Source organism: Eurosta solidaginis, chromosome 2, assembly GCF_040869045.1.
Source record: "Eurosta solidaginis isolate ZX-2024a chromosome 2, ASM4086904v1, whole genome shotgun sequence".
Lineage (NCBI taxonomy): Eukaryota > Metazoa > Arthropoda > Insecta > Diptera > Tephritidae > Eurosta > Eurosta solidaginis.
Window position 1 is genome coordinate 200,985,458 of NC_090320.1, and position 21,572 is coordinate 201,007,029.

Below are 21,572 nucleotides of genomic sequence, written 5' to 3' on the forward strand. Positions count from 1 at the left end.
AAGTATAAACGTGAAACTCAGTGATATGTATTTTAATATATCATAGAAGATATCCTGAAAAAATGACTTTGATCGGAGCTATATATAGTTATATCCCATACAACCGATCGTCCAGATAGAAATTTTTTTGGCCATTTCTCCCTTAATTTACAAAGTATAAACGTGAAACTCGGCGATATATATTTTAATATATCATAGAAGATTTCCTGAAAAAATCACTTTGATCGGAGCTATATATAGTATATATCCCATACAACCGATCGTTCAGATAGAAAGATTTTTGGAAATTTAATTTCCAATATAAAAACGTTAAACTTGGTGATATTTATTCTAATATATCATACAAGATTTCATGAAAAAACATTTCGATCGGAGCTATATATAATATATATCCCATAAAACAGATCGTTCAGATAAAAAGATTTTTAACCATTTCTCCCTTAATTTCCAATATAAAAACGTCAAACTTGGTGATATTTATTCTAATATATCATAGAAGATTTCCTGAAAAAATCACTTTGATCGGAACTATATGTATATTAGGCCAGGTCGATTTGTGGGGAGGCAAAAAAATCGCCCATTGCTCTGTGAGAATCTTATTCTAGGGATCAAAATAAGGAATTTTGCCGAAGGAACCATACCTCTAAAACGAATTCTGATGTCCCACCCTTTGGGTCGTAGGGGAAAATTTTGAAAAATCCCACTTTGAAATGCCTATGTTTTTTCTTTTTGGAGTTTATTTTTCTCTTTAGAAATTTATTTATTCAGAACATATGTAAATGAAAAAATGAATTTAACTTAGTAATAGAAAAGAAATTAAAAAAAAGTATTAGAAATTAGCGTTTTTACAACCCCCTTTTAAAACCAAGGCATCACTATGATGCATTTGCATGTCGTAAACATAGTTGTGTGGGTTTTTCATTCAACCGTTTTAAAGAATGAAGGTATCACTGTGACACAATTGCAGATCGTAAAATTGCTTGTGTTGTTTTTTTTAAGCCACCACAAGACACAGTAGATAGAATTGAAATTGCCCCTACCCAAAAGTTTGACCCAAAGGGGGGGACATCAGAATTCGTTCTAGAGGTATGGTTCCTTCGGCAAAGTTTCTTACTTTGATCCCTAGAATACGATTTTCACAGAGCAATGAGCGATTTTTAAATCGACCCGCCCTAATGTATATAGTATCTATGCCATACAACCGATCGTTCAGATAAAAAGATTTATGGCCATTTCTCCCTTAGTTTCCAATATAAAAACGTGAAACTTGGTGATATATATTCTAATCTATCATAGAAGATTTCCTGTAAAAATCATTTTGATCGGAGCTATATATAATATATATCCCATACAACCGATCGTTCAGATAAGGGGTTTTTTTGCCATTTTTTATTTTATATTTATCTTAAAAATCGTTTGGGTATGTACATCTGTTCACTATATATTTCTTATCTTATACATCCGATTATTCGGAGATTACGAACAGGATAAGATTATTGTTCAGCCCCATTCATGAAAGGTATGAAGTGTTCGGCACAACCGAAGACAGTCCCGCCCTTACTTGTTTTTACTTACGTATAATTCAAGAGTGTGCCAAAAATAAAAACATGAAACGATTTTTTGTTGTTAACTTTTTACTACAGTAGAATTTATTTAAAACTATTTTTTTTATAATTATTAACTACGCTTCATACAATTATTGATTTCATTGGTTTTGTTTTTGTTTCTAAAGAACTTCTAACGATTTTATTTAATTCCCTTTTATATCCCTATATCAGATCTCATTTTATTTTTTTTCTTCTTTTTATTAAGTGTGTTTTTCCTGTTCCCTTACGTCAAATATATAGCTCGTGCTTTTATTTATAAACATTTAACGTTTTACATTTTATTCATTTAAACTTTTATACATGTTTAAGTTATGTAAGTCTATATAAATAATTATATATGTAATTATTATTGGGGGGTTTTTAATATTTTTTGTTATTTAACGCAGAACTATTGATTTTTGTTTGTTTATTATTACGTGTAATTGTTAGATACAATTTGGATTTGTTTTTGTTCGCGGGAATTTCAACGTTAGATTTCACTACAAATACAATACAATAAAATACAATTATACATTACTAATTATTATTACAATTATAGTAGAATGTTATACAATTATTAGATGTGATTTTTTTATGTATAAAAATAATATCATTTGTTGTGATTTTTTTTTTTTTGTAAATTTTTTTCAATTTTGTCATATAATTACGTAGATAGATACAAAAATGATTGATAGCACGTTTCGTTTAGTTTGACAATATTTGAAAACTCAAGAATATTTAAAATGAAGAGATTCGAAACAAATTATGAAGAATACATGCATTTTTTTGTAATTTAAAATAATAAAATTGTTTTATTTGAAATTAATTAAGCAAAAGCTTTTTAAAAATTTAGTTAAAAGTTTCTTGATCTCGAACATTTTCGAGTACCCAATAACATATGAATACATAATATAATGAAACAAGTACTCCAAATAATTTTACAATAAATTCTTTTTTTTTTTTTGACAACAGTACAAAAAAATTAAACTAATCGTTTGATATGACTAACACATACATATTTCATTTGAAAATAAAAATTTCGCCAAATTTTAATTAAAACACTTAATAACAAATACATACATACATACATATTAATTGTTTATACTAAAAAGTGTTATTTTAAAAAAGTGATGTGCAAAATAATTCAAACAAATGCCATTTTCATTAATAAACAACAACAAAAATCAATTAACTATATAGAATTCCGTAAAAAATTTTTCTTAAGCCCTCAAAATAAAATGCTTGCACGCCTAAAAGCTAGCATGCTAAATTAAATTTTGATTTCGTCAATTATGTATGTGTAAAATTGTTAGATCAAATGAGTGAATTGAAAAAATTATTGTTATTGTTATTTTTATTGAATGCGTGCATACCGCTTTTTTAATTTTTGGTTTTCATTCCTTCGTTTCGCTTCGCTATCTTCCCTCATCAACCCATCGTCTATTTCAGTTCACTCGCTCTTTGCTGTCGCAGTTTCGCTCGCGCATTCAAATATTCTGGATTCACATATTGTTTATCCTCTTCATCTTCACCACTCTCTTTTTCGTGCTTTTGCGCACGCTCCATTATCACACGATTCAATTCAGCTTTAAGGCCGGCGGTGGGTGAGAGATCCTCCTGCTGTTGGCGCTGTTGCCGTTCTCGTTGCTTTTCGTAGGCGCGTTGCAATTCAGATTTTTGGTTAAGCACACTTTTTCCACTATAGATGATTGAAGAAAGAGAGAAGAAAATATTGTGAGAAAAATTAGAAAAACTATCTTATCCTTTCGTTACCTTTCTTACATATGTATAAAATTAAAAGCCCTATCTTCCTTCAAACAAAACAGCCGATTTACTGCACCGGTTTTCTTAGTTCATGTCTGAAATTGAACCACGTCGATCTCATATTTCTATTTTAAGGTGGTGTGATGGTAGAAGAACATTTTTCTAAGCGGGGTCGCCTCTCGGCAGCGTTTTGCAAGCGCTCTGAGTGTATTTTTTCCATAAAATGTTTCTCAGTGAAAACTCATCTTCCTTGCAGATGCCGTTCGGAGTCGGCATAAAACAAGTTCCGCGAATTTGTAGGAAAAATTAAAAGGAGCGCGACGCATATTGGAAGAGCAGCTCGGCCTAAAATCTCTTCTGAGATTATTGCGCCTTACATTTTTATACTCAGCTGAGCAGAGCTCACAGCGTATATTAATTATGTTCGCATAACGGTAATCCGTAACGGCATAAACTAATCGAGATAGATATATCTATATATCAAAATGATCTGGGAGAAAAAAGAAATTCATTTAGCCATGTCCGTCCGTCCGCCCGTCCGTCCGCCTTTCCGTAAACACGACAACTTGAGTAAATTTTGAGGTATCTTGATGAATCTCAGATCGCTATTTAAAATGAATGAAATCGGACTATAACCACGCCCACGTTTTCGATATCTAAAATTTCGAAAAACCGAAAAAGTGCGATAATTCATTACCAAAGACGGATAAAGCGATGAAACTTGGTACGTGGGTTGACCTTATGACGCAGAATAGAAAATTAGTTAAATTACTATATGTGCGATAAGTAAAAATTAGCAAAATCGAATGACGAACACGCCCACTTTTTAAAAAAAAATTTTAAAGTAAAATTTTAACAAACAATTGAATATCTTTAAAACGAAATCGGTTGAAGCCACGCCCAGTTTTTATACACAGTCGACCATCTGTCCTTCCGCTCGGCCGTTAACACGATAACTTGAGCAAAAATCGATATATCTTTACTAAACTTAGTGCATGTACTTATCTGAACTCACTTTATTTTGGTGTAAAAAATGACCGAAATCCGACTATGACCACGCCCACTTTTTCGATATCGAAAATTACGAAAAATGAAAAAAATGCCATAATTGTATACCAAATATGAAAAAAGGGATGAAACATGGCAATTGAATTGGTTTATTGACGCAAAATATAACTTTAGAAAAAACTTTGTAAAATGGGCGTCACACCTACCATATTAAGTAGAAGAAAATGAAAAAGTTCTGCAGGGCGAAAACAATAGCCCTTGGAATCTTGGCAGGAATACTGTTCGTGGTACTATAAATAAATTAGCGGTACCCGACAGATAATGTTCTGGGTTACCCTGGTCCACATTTAGGTCGATATCTCGAAAACACCTTGACATATACAACTAAGGGCCCCTCCCTTTTAAAACCCTCATTTATACCTTTCATTTGATACCCTTATCGTACAAACACATTCTGGAGTTACCCCTGGTCCACCTTTATGGCTATATCCCGAAATGGCGTCCACCTATAGAACTATGGCCCACTCCTTTTTAAAATACTCTTTAATACCTTCCAGTTGATACCCATGTCATACAAACACATTCCAGGGTTACCCTAGGTTCATTTTCCTACATGGTGATTTTCCCTTATTTTGTCTCCAAAGCTCTCAACTGAGTATGTAATGTTCGGTTACACCCGAACTTAGCCTTCCTTACTTGTTTTTTATCAGATTATCAGATAAACGAATTCTGAAGGAATCAATTGGCTTTGCTTTTGGGAAATATCACCGCTCCCTAGGAACAGTTTTATTTTGAAAGATTTTTAATCGAATTTGTGACTTAATCACGTCGAAACGTGTGTGCTTTGCACACAGAGTATATAAACTTTGATTGCATAACTGTTGGTTGTACAGGTATAAAGGAATCGAGATAGATATAGGCTTCCATATATCAAAATCATAAGGATCGAAAAAAAAGTGATTGAGCCATGTCCGTCCGTCCGTCCGTTCGTTAACACGATAACTTGCGTAAATATTGAGATATCTTCACCAAATTTTGTACACGAGCTTATCTGGACCCAAAATAGATTGGTATTGAAAATGAGCGAAATCGGATGATAACCACGCCCACTTTTTATAAAAAAAAATTGGGAAAACACAAAAACCTGGTTATTTAGTAAATAATACACTCAAAATGTTGGAATTTGACGCGTGGACTGATATTGAGACTCTTGATTAAAAATTTAAAAAATGTTTTTAAATGGGCGTGGCACCGCCCACTTGTGATAAAATCAATTTTAAAAATATTATTAATCATAAATCAAAAATCGGTAAACCTATCGTAACAAAATTTGCAGAGAGGTTGCCTTTAATATAAGGAATGCTTTGAAGAAAAATTAACGAAATCGGTTAAGGACCACGACCACTTTTATATAAAAGTTTTTAAAAGGGTCGTGGATGAATAAAATAAGCTATATATTTGAAAAAAAAAAAGAGATTTATATCAATGGTATTTCATTTCACAAGTGGATTTATAACAATAAATAGGAAAAACTTCAAATTTAAAAAAATAGGCGTAGCACCGCCCTTTTTATGACTAAGCATATATCTAAGTTTCGGAAATTAACGGATCGTAATAAAATTTGGTACACAAATTTTCCCTATAGCAGGAAATATTTCTAGACAAAATGGACGAGAGCGGTTAAAGAACACGCCCACTTTTATACAAAATATTGTTAAAAGGGTTGTAGACGAAAATTATAAGCTATATCTTAACGAAAAAGAGCGTTGTATCAATAGGAGTTTACTTTCTAAATTGAATTATAACATTAAATTGGAAAACACTAAAATGTTTGAGAATAGGTGTGGCACCGCCCCTTATATGACTAAGCAATTATCTCTGTTTCGGGAGCCATAACTCTAAGAAAAATTAACATATCGTAATGAAATTGTGTACAAATATTTTCTTTATAGCAGAAAATATTTCTAGTAAAAATGGACGGGATCGGTTAAAGATCACGGCAATTTAGATATAAAACAAATTTAAAAGGGTCGTAGACTAGAATAATAAGTTATAACTTAGCAAAAAATAGTTTTGAATCAATGATATTTCACTTATCATGTTTTATTGTAAGAGGAAATGGGGAGACTTTTTTTTTAAACGGGCGGTGCCACGTATTATGCAGAAAATTAATTTCTTTACGAGATCTTCTTTATAATTTGCATTTCAGATTGATTTTCAGATTGATATTTTCGAATGATTTTGGTATTGTTTCGGCATAATTTCGGAAAATTTGAAGAATCATTTCTTGTCCAACTCCGACTTTTCTAGGAACGTTTCTGGATTATTTCAGTATAACTTTTGAACTCTTTCGGAGATATTTCGATATTATTTTCCGATTGCTTTCGGAGTATTAAAGGCATTTCGGGATTATGCACATAACCTTTTCGGAACAGCTGCTAGATTTTTTGATGTCGGAATCATTTCTTGACTACCTCCTTACCATGTGGGATTGTTTCGGGGTGATTTCAGAATAACTTCTGGCCCATTACGCAGCTATTTCGATCCAATTTTGGGATATTTTTCGAGATAATTAAGGAATTATTTCCGGATTATTCTAGAACTATTTCGGATCATTTTGAGATCGTGCTCGTTACTTTTCTATACTGTTTTCGGAATCATTTCGATACTATCTCGTGACCATTTCGATATCTCTTCAAAATGATCCCCATATAATTTAAGGATTATTTCACGACCATTTCCTGGATATTTTAGCGTTGTCTCCGTGATATTTTCGGTAATTATAGGGCTTGAGTTCGGGATCATTTCTAGGCTGTTTCGGTATTGTTTTAAGAAATATATCGGGGCTATTTTGTTACGTTACAGGAATGTATCCGGATCATTCAGCAAATGTTGTTGAATGGTTTTTGGATCATTTCGGACTAGACTAACACATCTTAATTTTTTTAATGTTACTCTTAAGAATAATACCTGATGAGATTACTTTTCAATGATTGAGGTCAGCTTCTGATTTAATTAGTAGGTTCAAATGCCTCACAGTTCTATAATCCTCGACTGAAAAGCTTTCCCTCCGAGCATTCTAATGGGAGTATTAAAGTGGAATGTAGGCGCTGCGGAGGGCAACACTATAATTTTAGTTCAACCGCACTGTGCACCGCTTAGGTAGTAAATTAATTGTACTAAAGTTAACACTTTTGGCCGAGTTCAAAAATTTATCAGTTATTGCTCTTTCCGGATAACTAACACCAGTTAAAAGTACAAACACGTTAAGTAATTTATTACTTGATTGCTCCTACGCTATATGGACTTCATCCTGATTAATTTTCTTTTGTTGTTTTTCCGACTGAGTTGATAATTGGTGTATATTGGAACGATTTTCCGTCATTGTCCCTTATCAATTTTGGTTTCGAGACAGTCCGCTTTCGGCGCTCTACCATCATCAGTGCGGATTTTCGTTCTCTTCATCCCCTTTTCTCAGCTTCCAGTGGTAGCTGCCGAAAGGAATATTTCTAGGCTGGCCTGTTTTCTTTATTTTACATCCCCGTTCATAGAATATAAGTAACATAAGGAACCCATATACGAGATGCAGCCCGCTATTATAGGTGAGCTTCAGTGGGACCGCTCTAAATCATTTTGCTTAGATAAGCAGATTTCACCCATCACTGAACGATGCATAAGACCGTGGAAAGTTACTGAAAACCGATCGCAATATTGCCATTATGTATGATTTTTTTAATTTGTGAATTTCTGTCCCATCTAGCAGGGTTTTTTGTACTATTAATAACATTTTGTTAGCTTAAGTCAACCTAAGTCACTTTATACAAATTTTAAAGGAGACGAAAAAAATGAATAATTTTTGAAATAACCCTTTTTTTCAAAACTGTGAATGAGGATACTTTAGTTGCAAAACTTTTGAGTGTAGAAGCTTTGAAAAAGATAAATAAAAATCATGTATGCTAACCCAGCAGCTATTTTATGACTTAGCACAATTTCCGTACTCAAAACAAATTTTTTCTCCCGACTTAGCACTTTTTACTCAATATTTTTCCCCATCACTCCTCCTCTTTAATGATTGGAAGATAACACTAAAGCTATATATTTGACAAAAAATACTATTAATTTATCAAACTATTTCTAACGGTTCTGATCTGGAATCTTTTGCCGGATGGTGCGCAGACAATAATTTATTTTTATACTCAGTTGAGCAGAGCTCACAGAGTATATTAAGTTTGATTGGATAACGGTTGGTTGTACATATATAAAGGAATCGAGATAGATATAGACTTCCATATATCAAAATAATCAGGATCGAAAAAAAATTTGATTGAGCCATGTCCGTCCGTCCGTCCGTCCGTCCGTCCGTCCGTCCGTTAACACGATAACTTGAGTAAATTTTGAGGTATCTTGATGAAATTTGGTATGTAGGTTCCTGAGCGCTCATCTCAGATCGCTATTTAAAATGAACGATATCGGACTATAACCACGCCCACTTTTTCGATATCGAAAATTTCGAAAAACCGAAAAAGTGCGATAATTCATTACAAAAGACAGATAAAGCGACGAAACTTGGTAGATGGGTTGAGGTTATGACGCAGAATAGAAAATTAGTAAGATTTTGGACAATGGGCGTGGTACCGCCCACTTTAACAAGAAGGTAATTTAAAAGTTTTGCAAGCTGTAATTTGGCTTTTTTTTGAAGATATCATGATGAAATTTGGCAGGAACCTTACTACTATTACTATATATGTGCTAAACAAAAATTAGCAAAATTGGATGAAGAACACGCCCACTTTTTAAAAAAAATTTTTTTTAATTCAAATTTTAACAAAAAATTTAATATCTTTACTGTATATAAGTAAATTAAGTCAAAATTCAACGCCAGTAATGATATGATGCAACAAAATACAACAATAAAAGAAAATTTCAAAATGGGCGTGGCTCCGCATATTTTCATTTAGTTTGTCTAGAATACTTTTATTGCCATAAGTCGAACAAAAATTTACCAATCCTTCTCAAATTTGGTAGGAGCATAGACTCTATGACGGTAACTGTTCTCTGTGAAAATGGGCGAAATCGGTGGAAGCCACGCCCAGTTTTTATACACAGTCCACCGTCTGTCCTTCCGCTCGACCGTTAACACAATAACTTGAGCAAAATCCGATATATCTTTACTAAACTTAGCCCACGTACTTATCTGAACTCACTTTATCTTGGTATAAAAAATGGCCGCAATCCGACCATAACCACGCCCACTTTATCGATATCGAAAATTACGAAAAATGAAAAAAATGCCATAATTCTATACCAAATACGAAAAAAGGGATGAAACATGGTAACTGGATTGGTTTATTGACGCAAAATATAACTTTGGAAAAAACTTTGTAAAACGGGTGTGACACCTACCATATTAAGTAGAAGAAAATGAAAAAGTTCTACATGGCGAAATCAACAGCCCTTGGACTCTTGGCAGGAATACTGTTAGTGGTATTGCATATATAAATAAATTAACAGTACCCGACAGATGTATTTCTGGATCACCTGGTCAAAATTTGGTCGATATCGCGAGAACGCCTTCACATATACATCTACGGGCCACTCGCTTTTAAAACCCTCATTAATACCTTTAATTTGATATCCATATCGTACAAACACATACTAGAGTCACCCCTGTCCCACCCTAATGGCGATATCTCGAAAAGGCGTCCACCTATAGACCTAATGCCCACTCCCTCTTAAAATGCTCAGTAACACCTTTCGTTTGATACCCATATCGTACAAACATTCTAGAGTCACCCCTGGCCCACCCTAATGGCGATATCTCGAAAAGGCGTCCACCTATAGACCTAATGTCCACTCCCTCTTAAAATGCTCAGTAACACCTTTCGTTTGATACCCATATCGTACAAACATTCTAGAGTCACCCCTGGCCCACCCTAATGGCGATATCTCGAAAGGCGTCCACCTATAGACCTAATGCCCACTCCCTCTTAAAATGCTCAGTAACACCTTTCGTTTGATACCCATATCGTACAAATATTCTAGAGTCACACCTGGCCCACCCTAATGGCGATATCTCGAAAAGTCGTCCACCTATAGACCTAATTCCACCTCCCTCTTAAAATGCTCAGTAATACCTTTCGTTTGATACCCATATCGTACAAACATTCTAGAGTCACCCTTGGTCCACCTTTATGGCGATATCTCGAAAAGGCGTCCACCTATAGAACTAAGGATTACTCCCTTTTAAAATACTCATTACCACCTTTCATTTGATACCCATATCGTACAAACATTCTAGAGTCACCCCTGGCCCACCCTAATGGCGATATCTCGAAAGGGCGTCCACCTATAGACCTAATGCCCACTCCCTCTTAAAATGCTCAGTAACACCTTTCGTTTGATGCCCATATCGTACAAACACATTCTAGAGTCACCCCTGGCCCACCCTAATGACGATATCCCGAAAAGGCGTCCACCTATAGACCTCATGCCCACTCCCTCTTAAAATGCTCAGTAACACCCTTCGTTTGATACCCATATCGTACAAACATTCTAGAGTGTCCCTTGGTCCACCTTTATGGCGATATCTCGAAAAGGCGTCCACCTATAGAACTAAGGATTACTCCCTTTTAAAATACTCCTTACCACCTTTCATTTGATACCCATATCGTACAAACACATTCTAGAGTCACCCCTGGCCCACCCTAATGGCGATATCTCGAAAAGGCGTCCACCTATAGACCTAATGCCCACTCCCTCTTAAAATGCTCAGTAACACCTTTCGTTTGATACCCATATCGTACAAATATTCTAGAGTCACACCTGGCCCACCCTAATGGCGATATCTCGAAAAGTCGTCCACCTATAGACCTAATTCCACCTCCCTCTTAAAATGCTCAGTAATACCTTTCGTTTGATACCCATATCGTACAAACATTCTAGAGTCACCCTTGGTCCACCTTTATGGCGATATCTCGAAAAGGCGTCCACCTACAGAACTAAGGATTACTCCCTTTTAAAATACTCATTACCACCTTTCATTTGATACCCATATCGTACAAACACATTCTAGAGTCACCCCTGGCCCACCCTAATGGCGATATCTCGAAAAGGTGTCCACCTATAGACCTAATGCCCACTCCCTCTTAAAATGCTCAGTAACACCTTTCGTTTGATACCCATATCGTACAAACATTCTAGAGTCACCCCTGGCCCACCCTAATGGCGATATCTCGAAAGGGCGTCCACCTATAGACCTAATGCCCACTCCCTCTTAAAATGCTCAGTAACACCTTTCGTTTGATGCCCATATCGTACAAACACATTCTAGAGTCACCCCTGGCCCACCCTAATGACGATATCTCGAAAGGGCGTCCACCTATAGACCTCATGCCCACTCCCTCTTAAAATGCTCAGGAACACCCTTCGTTTGATACCCATATCGTACAAACATTCTAGAGTGTCCCTTGGTCCACCTTTATGGCGATATCTCGAAAAGCGTCCACCTATAGAACTAAGGATTACTCCCTTTTAAAATACTCATTACCATCTTTCATTTGATACCCATATCATACAAACACATTCTAGAGTCACCCCTGGCCCACCCTAATGGCGACATTTCGAAAAGGCGTCCACCTATAGACCTAATGCCCACTCCCTCTTAAAATGCTCAGTAACACCTTTCGTTTGATACCCATATCGTACAAACATTCTAGAGTCACCCCTGGCCCACCCTAATGGCGATATCTCGAAAGGGCGTCCACCTATAGACCTCATGCCCACTCCCTCTTAAAATGCTCAGGAACACCCTTCGTTTGATACCCATATCGTACAAACATTCTAGAGTGTCCCTTGGTCCACCTTTATGGCGATATCTCGAAAAGCGTCCACCTATAGAACTAAGGATTACTCCCTTTTAAAATACTCATTACCATCTTTCATTTGATACCCATATCATACAAACACATTCTAGAGTCACCCCTGGCCCACCCTAATGGCGACATTTCGAAAAGGCGTCCACCTATAGACCTAATGCCCACTCCCTCTTAAAATGCTCAGTAACACCTTTCGTTTGATACCCATATCGTACAAACATTCTAGAGTCACCCCTGGCCCACCCTAATGGCGATATCTCGAAAGGGCGTCCACCTATAGACCTCATGCCCACTCCCTCTTAAAATGCTCAGTAACACCCTTCGTTGATACCCATATCGTACAAACATTCTAGAGTGTCCCTTGGTCCACCTTTATGGCGATATCTCGAAAAGCGTCCACCTATAGAACTAAGGATTACTCCCTTTTAAAATACTCATTACCATCTTTCATTTGATACCCATATCATACAAACACATTCTAGAGTCACCCCTGGCCCACCCTAATGGCGACATTTCGAAAAGGCGTCCACCTATAGACCTAATGCCCACTCCCTCTTAAAATGCTCAGTAACACTTTTCGTTTGATACCCATATCGTACAAACATTCTAGAGTCACCCCTGGCCCACCCTAATAGCGATATCTCGAAAAGGCGTCCACCTATAGACCTAATGCCCACTCTAAAATGCTCAGCAACACCTTTCATTTGATTCCCATATCGTACAAACACATTCTAGAGACACCCCTGGTCCACCTTTATGGCGATATCTCGAAACGGCGTCCACCTATGGAACTAATGATCACTCCTTTTCAAAATACTCATTAACAGCTTTCATTTGATACCCATATCTTACAAACATATTCTAGAGTCACCCCTGGTCCACCTTTATGGCGATTTCTCGAAAAGGCGTTCACCTATAGAACTAAAGCCCATTCCCTTTTAAAATACTCATTACCACCTTTCATTTGATACCCATATCGTACAAACACATTATAGAGTCACCCCTGGTCCACCTTAATGGGGACATCTCGAAGAGGCGTCCACCGATAGACCTAAGGCCCACTCCCTCTTAAAATGCTCAGTAGCACCTTTCATTTGATACCCATATCGTACAAACAAATTCTAGAGTCAGCCCTGGTCCACCTTTATGGCGATATCCCTAAATGGCGTTCATCCATAGAACTATGGCCTACTCTCTCTTAAAATACTCTTTAATACCTTTCATTTGGTACACATGTCATACAACCACATTCCAGGGTTACCCCAGGTTCATTTTCCTTATTTTGTCTCCATAGCTCTCAACTGAGTATGTAATGTTCGGTTACACCCGAACTTAGCCTTCCTTACTTGTTAAATTTAAACAAATGCTGTGTTGTGTCTTATTCCAAAAAGGCAACTGCCACATACTTTATCTACAATCTCTTAATCGTTGTCAAGAGAGTAGGGACTTGTGTGTAATTTTTGACTCCAAACTCTCTTTTTCTAGTACCATTGACTTCGTTGTTTTAAAATTTGTTGCAATGGTTGGGTTCAGTAGACGTAACACAAGTGACTTGAAGAACCCTATGACGTTGAAGGAACTTTGTATATCCTTGGTCAGACGAGGTCTTGAATATTGCTCAATAATATGGAATCATTTCTATGAATCTAACTGCTATAAAACTGAGAAAGGCCTCCCATCATATACCAGCAGGCACAAATTGCTTGGTTTTCAGGCTTTGCATGACAGAAGAACTTTTATCTCACTCTTGCTTGCCTATAATGTAATAAACTTTAGTAAGAATTACTCTGATTTATCTAATTTGTTCATTCCATATATTCCACTGCGTGATCTTCGGCATAATAGATTATTTATCGAAATAACTCTTAAAACGAATTATGCTATGAATGAACCTATAACTAGGACTCTACATCTAGCAAATCGAATAATCGAAATAACACTACAATTAATTTTAATAAATATGTAAGTTTAAGCGTGAATTTTTTTCTATTTTTAACTAGTCTGTAAGAAAACATGTAGTTATCGACATGTAAGAATTGAAATAGATTATGTTCAGAGCAAAGCATTTATCAAACACCAAAAGCCTGTCTCAATTGGGGGGGTTGTGTTCGCAACCCTCTCAAGGGGTTGCCAGCGCAATATATAGCTTATCCAACCCAATTGTTAACCTCATCTAACCGTGGCGAATCCTGTTTCATTGACAGCCGAGGTTCTGGCGACCCCAAATTCCTCATGGAACTAGGGGATGGGGAGGGCGGGATGGCCTAGAAGGTTTAATGTGGTCATATAAATCGTTCCCGAGATGGTCGGGCTAGTACCTTAATAGTGCTTTGTTACCGGAACGTATCGGATCTATATCCGGCAAAGGACCATCAACATCGGTAACACTCCCCAAAGCCTTCGGGTAGCATCTTTATCGTTAATACAACAACAACAAAGCATGCGCGCACAAAGAAATGACTAGTAATTCAGATTGATATTATTGACAGTTTGACTTAGCACATTTACACATCATCGCCCACAGCACGTAAATGAAAAATTAAAATATTTTTTTTTTTGTGATCGATGTATTTTGAATTCATGTTTAAAACTGCATTAAAAAACAATTTTTCAAAACAAGTGACTTAGCACATTTTCATATTAAGCTAACGATTTTGTTTCGTCCTAAGCATTGTAAAGAATTCATCCAACTTTCCTTAATATCACGATCCTTGTGCCACCTTGTGAAAGTTTTTTTCCTCGCGTATCTTTTAACCGAATTTTGAAGGAGACCTTTACATTTTCTGGATATACTTAAATGTATTTAGCAAAATATGGTACTCATGAAGGCAGAATCACAGAAACCAAAATTAAGTAAAATTTTACTCACATTTTATTATTGAATTTAAGCTCCCGATGCAGTGACTTGTGCTCATTCGATTCCAGACAGGGATTTATCAATTTTCTTGGAATTATAAGGCCATCGGCATCTTTTTGCACTCCAGGCGGTGGCGACGACATCATCATTGTTATTGTTGTTGTACTGCGCTCGTTCGCCACAAGTTTAGATGCTAAATGATCACTAATCGCTTGACGTTTTTGCTCAAAATCCTGATGGTCACTGTAGTAAGTTGACCCAGGTTCACGCAGCACAATATTCTCTGTTGTGGTTGATGTTAATAATATTGGCGAATGTGATGTTGATGCGGTCGATTTTGATGTTGATGTTGTTGATCGCCTTATCGGACTGTCTGGATTGGAAGCTGTAGAATCGGTGCCTGCAGAAGAAATGGAAATGAGAGGGAGAGAAATTAATGATAAGTAGATAATAGCATGGTTCGTTTGGCATTGTAAATTTCTATGTTCTTTTTTAGCTCTCCACTTAAATAGGCTGCAACTACAAAGAGTGGCTATTGAATAAATAAGCTCCAGACTTAATGGAATGCGAATTCAAAATACAAAAGAAATCCAACTACGACTAGTGAAACGATGTCTTGCTGATTTGATTAATATTTTTTTATTGCAAACAAAAAACCTTGCCACAAACATAAAACATAATAACTATAAAAATATTGTAGTGGTCGTGAGTATCTTGAGAGCCATAAATAACCAATATTGAAGTCAATGATTTATGATGATCGAAACGATCACAAACGGAAATGTAGCACCTAGCTATATCTCCATTTGTTGTCCCTTTTGTAATCTCATTTAGTTTTGTTTTGTGGTGTTTTTGTACCTTTGTTTAGAGTTTTTGAATAATTTTTATATTTGTACAATCTTCTTTTTGTAGGAACAGTGCTTTGAACGTCATGGTACATGGCGGCTGCTATTCAAATGCCAAGTGCTACCGCTTGCTATTTATTGGCAGACAACAAAAGTCAATTGTCATATTTTCTAGGCGAATAACTGTTTACTGATTGGCTGATGAACTGGGAATTCTTGCAGAACGCACAACTGAATAGGTCCGCTTTTCAATACAAAATTTTTCAAAAATGTATCAACTCCTTTATATATTTTCAAATTTTCTTAAGTTATCCGGAAAAGAAGCTCTGGATCCTATTTTAAAATAATTGCCCCGAAATCATAAATTTGAGAATATTGTATCAATAGTGTAACATAATCCAGCAGCATATATACTAAAACTCGAGTACTGATTGAGTTCATACAATTTAGTAAATTTGATGAGGTAGTTGTCCGGAACTATCGGCCTCGTTCGAATGGATTTTTTCATGTTCATAACTCTGCAGTCAAACCAATTGGTTGTATACTAGAAGCATACTAACTTGCCAAAAACTCCAGCAAATAAGAGCTCTGTCTTTTTTCCATATTATCAACTGATATTTCTAAATAATCATTATACAAACCAAAATCATAACAGATGTCATACTAGTCAGTATGCTCAGGTCATTACCAATTAACACACTAGTCAGCCTCTGCGCCAGCATTATCCGAGATGGCATACTAGTTATTGCGGGGATTCCCCGCTTTGTGACAATTCAGCAAAAACTGTTCGTTCGGCATTTCATTATGATACTTTTAGTTGATTTTCATGCGGCTGAGTACTTTAGTACAATTTCGGAGGCATGTGCCTCGAGCGTTACACCTAAGATAGATATAAAGCCATCGTGTTCCCTCCATGCCTTAAACAGAGTGGCGTGGCGGATAGTTTCAGTTCGCACGAGGTGAAAAAAACAGAGAGACTGATAGACAGCTATTTAATTTGGAAACTAATTCGTCTAATGAGGGTCAGAGGCAGCTGCCATTATCGTGCAGTCGACGACATAGGAAATGTTGTTAGCTCGTTATGGTGGTCAAGGGAGCTTTGATATGTTATAAATTACACAGAAGCGGGGATAAGAACCCAACCTCCGACACCCTCTGTTAAATTATCCTAGGTTTTGAGATTTCGTTCACATATTGAACTGACGCTTGCCGACCACTTAGATAATTTGCGGTCCATCTTTTTAGATAAGAGGAAAGGGGTGAACCGTCTATGTCTTGGAGTAGTGTGCGCTGGTTGACTGTGTCAAAAGCTATTGGCAGGTCAAGTGCCACGAACACCATCCCACGATGTAGTTTTGGATGGTTGAGTCCGTAATTTATGTGAGTGTTAATGGCGTTTAGCGCGGTGATAGTGATATGCATTTTACGGAAGCCATGCTGATGGCTGGCTAGCTTTTGAAAATACGAATAATTTTTCGCCTTAAGGAAGAAAGTTCCCTTGTTTAAATGTTTCCATGTTTTTAGATAAATTTTATAATTTTGAAAACAAAGATATGACTAAAAATCATTCCCATTTTAGATATATTTTTATACCCAGCTGTATTTATACACAGGGTATTATAACTTTGTTTGGATAACTATTGGTCGTACAGGTATATAGGAATCGAGATAGATATAGACTTCCATGTATCAAAATCATCAGTATCGAAAAAAAATTTGATTAAGCGATGTCCGTTCGTCCGTCCGTCCGTCTGCACGTCCGCCCATCTGTCCGTTAACACGATAACTTGAGCAAATATTAAGATATCTTCACCAAATTCGGTATACGGGCTTATCTAGATCCAGAATATATTAGTATTGAAAAGGAGGGAAATCGTACGATAACCACGCACCCCCCCTTTTCAATATCGAAAATTTAGAAATATGTAAAAAATGAAATAGTTCCCAAACGAATACCGCTGGGCTAATGAAATTTGGTAGGTGGATTGGTTTTATGACGCGAAACATAAATTCCTAAAAAAACTTGGATAATGGGCGTGGCACCACCCATATAAAGAAGAAGAAAATTTGAAAGTTTAACAAGCCGTAAATCAAAAGCCGTTAAGGTTACTATCTTGAAATTTGGCAGAGACACTATCCTTGCCAAATTATATAGAAGGAGTGAGGTTAATCAAAATCGGTTAAAGGTCTAACATTTACAAAATTTGCGATGACTCTTTTGTATTTAACTACATTTGATTAATATTCTACATTTGATTAATATTCGCATCAGGGCTACGGATTGCTTCGAATCGACCACTCCCAAACAACCCGATACTTGACCGGATGTGATGTCAGCCAAGCTGACTCGAGGCTCTCAAAGTCTCTGGTGGCAGCCATCTTTACTTCGAAAGTGTCTGCTCAGGACAAGAGATGAGCGTCACAGTTGCCAAGGATGTTCATATACCCACATCAAAGACCAACGGCGAGTGAGTTCAATCCATCCGTGACAGCCATCGACTTGTTGATGGCAGAGCACAGCAGGGTGAAAGCCGCCTAAATACCGGAGTATATATTGAATTCCCTAAAAAATTAAGTTGTTTGTTTTGTTATTATTTATAACAATTAAGCGCCGGCTGGCATCTAATCAACTGCAACCTTAATAGCGGCGAGTCTTCCGTCCGGGATCGATACGTAAAGAGATCCACTCAACTCCCTTCTCATATCGATTCCCTCATCCATAACTTGGGAATATTAAACAATAGTTATTTTTTCAGCGATATCAACGAGGGGTTGGAAGATAACTTGTTTTTTAATTTTGTACTAGCTCTTTGTACTAAATCCGACGCCAGAAATATTCAAGAGTTTCTTTACAATACTCTACATTTCTTTAGACCCTTGTTTTCTTCTTCATATAGTCATGGTCTAACACAATAAGTATGGAAAATAAAAAATAATATAAACCGTTGCAAACGCGAGAAAGCCAAAGACATAGATAGAATGCCAACTAATTTAGTCGCCTCTTAAGCCATACACAAGTACATAGAAATATACTTCAACCTTTGTATCATTTGCTCAATATTGTATGCACTGGTTCACTACGGTTCTTCTTTGAATATCTCTCCACTATAATTTGATGCGTGAAAATTTGGGTTAATATGACATTGTGTAAAGCAATAGCGGTAATAAGTGATGTACGATTCGAGTAGTTTCTCGATTCGGATATTTTGGTCAGATGGCATAGCTTATTATACTCAGTTGAGCAGAGCTCACAGAGTATAATAACTTTGATTGGATAACGGTTGGTTGTACAGGTATAAAGGAATCGAGATAGATATAGACTTCCATATATCAAAATCATAAGAATCGAAAAAGATTGATTGAGCCATGTCCGTCCGTTAACACGATAACTTGAGAAAGGTATCTTGATGAAATTTAGTATGTAGGTTCCTGAGCACTCATCTCAGATCGCTATTTAAAATGAACGATATCGGACTATAACCACGCCCACTTTTTCGATATCGAACATTTCGAAAAATCGAAAAAATGCGATAATTCATTACCAAAGACGGATAAAGCCATGAAACTTGGTAGGTGAGTTGAATTTATGACGCGGAATAGAAAATTAGTAAAATTTTGGGCAATGGGCGTTTTAAAAGAAGGTAATTTATGATTTTTGCAAGCTGTAATTTGACAGTCGTTGAAGATATCATGATGAAATTTGGCAGCAACGTTACTCCTATTACTATATGTATGCTTAATAAAAATTAGCAAAATTGGAGAACGACCACGTCCACTTTTAAAAAAAATTTGTGTTAAAGTAAAATTTTAACAAAAAATTTAATATCTTTACAGTATATAAGTAAATTATGTCAACATTCAACTCCAGTAATGATATGGTGCAACCAAATACAATAATAAAACAAAATTTCAAAATGGGCGTGGCTCCGCCTTTTTCATTTAATTTGTCTAGGATACTTTTAATGCCATAAGTCTAACAAAAATTTACCAATCCTTGTGAAATTTGATAGGGGCTTAGATTCTAGGACGATAACTGTTTTCTGTGAAAAAGGGCGAAATCGGTTGAAGCAACGCCCAGTTTTTATACACAGTCGACCGTCTGTCCTTCCGCTCGGCCGGTAACACGATAACTTGAGCAAAAATCGATATATCTTTACTAAACTCAGTTAACGTACTTATCTGAACTCACTTTGAATTGGTACAAAAAATGGCCGAAATCCGACTATGACCACGCATACTTTTTCGATATCGAAAATTACGAAAAATGAAAAAAATGCCATAATTCTATACCAAATACGAAAAAAGGGATGAAACATTGTGATTGGATTGGTTTATTGACGCAAAATATAACTTTAGAAAAAAACTTTGTAAAATGGGTGTGACACCTACCATATTAAGTAGAAGAAAATGAAAAAGTTCTGCAGGGCGAAATAAAAAACCCTTGAAATCTTGGCAGGTATACTGTTCGTGGTATTACATATATAAATAAATTAGCGGTATCGATATCTGGAAAACGCCTTCACATATACAACTACCACCACTCCCTTTTAAAACCCTAATTAATACCTTTAATTTGATACCCATATCGTACAAACACATTCTAGAGTCACCCCTGGGCCACCTTTATGGCGGTATCTCGAAAAGGTGTCCACCTATAGAACTAAGCCCCACGCCCTTTTAAAATACTCATTAACTTTCATTTGATACCCATATCGTACAAACAAATCTAGAGTCAACCCTGATCCATCTTTATGGCGATATCCCTAAATGGCGTCCACCTATAGATCTTATGGCCCTCATAAAATACTCTTTAATGCCTTTCATTTGATACACATGTCATATAAACACATTCCAGGGTTACCCTCGGTTCATTTTCCTACATTGGTTATTTTCCCTTATGTTGTCACCATAGCTCTCAACTGAGTATGTAATGTTCGGTTACACTCGAACTTAACCTTCCTTACTTATTTTTAAATAAAGTGGTCATTACTTTTGACCCGACCCTAATTCCAAATTTATTTTGGTGTGCTTTATTCGAAACTGAGGTCGGTTTAGCTCGTGCGTTCTCGAAATTGTAAAATATTTTAAATTACATACAATAATAGGGATATTCTCTCTGTCTAGAAGCCATAGAGAACGTAAAAAGTATTTTACTGTCCAAGGTTTTCTTCACGCAACAACAAAAAACTTGTTCTCCGGAAACCGACGGCACAATCATGTTAGCCCAGGAAAAACTACTACGTGCTGCTCGCTGATTATGTACCGGAAGCCTGGAGAATTCTATTGGTGGCTTTCATTCTTAAAACAGGAAAATTCTACTGACCAGGAACCTTCACTTCACTTTATCCCAAAATCACTGAAGAGGCTTATTTGCCTGGATAACATTGAGTTCTACTATGCTTCCTTCTCAAACTAAACAAATCATCAGTGAGAGTACTAACGGACATCACACCAGTACACTGCGATATTATAATAGTGATTCAACCGATGCTTCACTTTCTCTGCCGAAGTATGGATAAGACAAATGGAGCCAGGACGACTCAGATTCTAAGCCCATTATTCTTTGATCAATCTTTAGATTAAATATGTGCTTAAATTCATAGGCGGCCATTGAAGACTTATAACGAAGCATGTGGCT

At 36.3% G+C, this 21,572-nt stretch overlaps 1 protein-coding gene across 1 annotated transcript in view; it reads right to left on the minus strand.

Annotated features, from left to right (window-relative positions):
• Positions 1–1,784: 1,784 nt before the first annotated feature.
• LOC137240511 (uncharacterized) overlaps positions 1,785–21,572 on the minus strand; it is a 48,605-nt gene continuing 28,817 nt past the window's right edge. The window contains exons 2-3 of the mRNA XM_067766909.1: positions 15,102–15,489; positions 1,785–3,285 (exon numbers count right to left, since the gene is read on the minus strand). Of these exons, the coding sequence (XP_067623010.1) occupies positions 3,027–3,285; positions 15,102–15,489 (647 nt within the window). The 3' untranslated portion in view covers positions 1,785–3,026. The remainder of the gene's footprint in view (positions 3,286–15,101; positions 15,490–21,572) is intronic.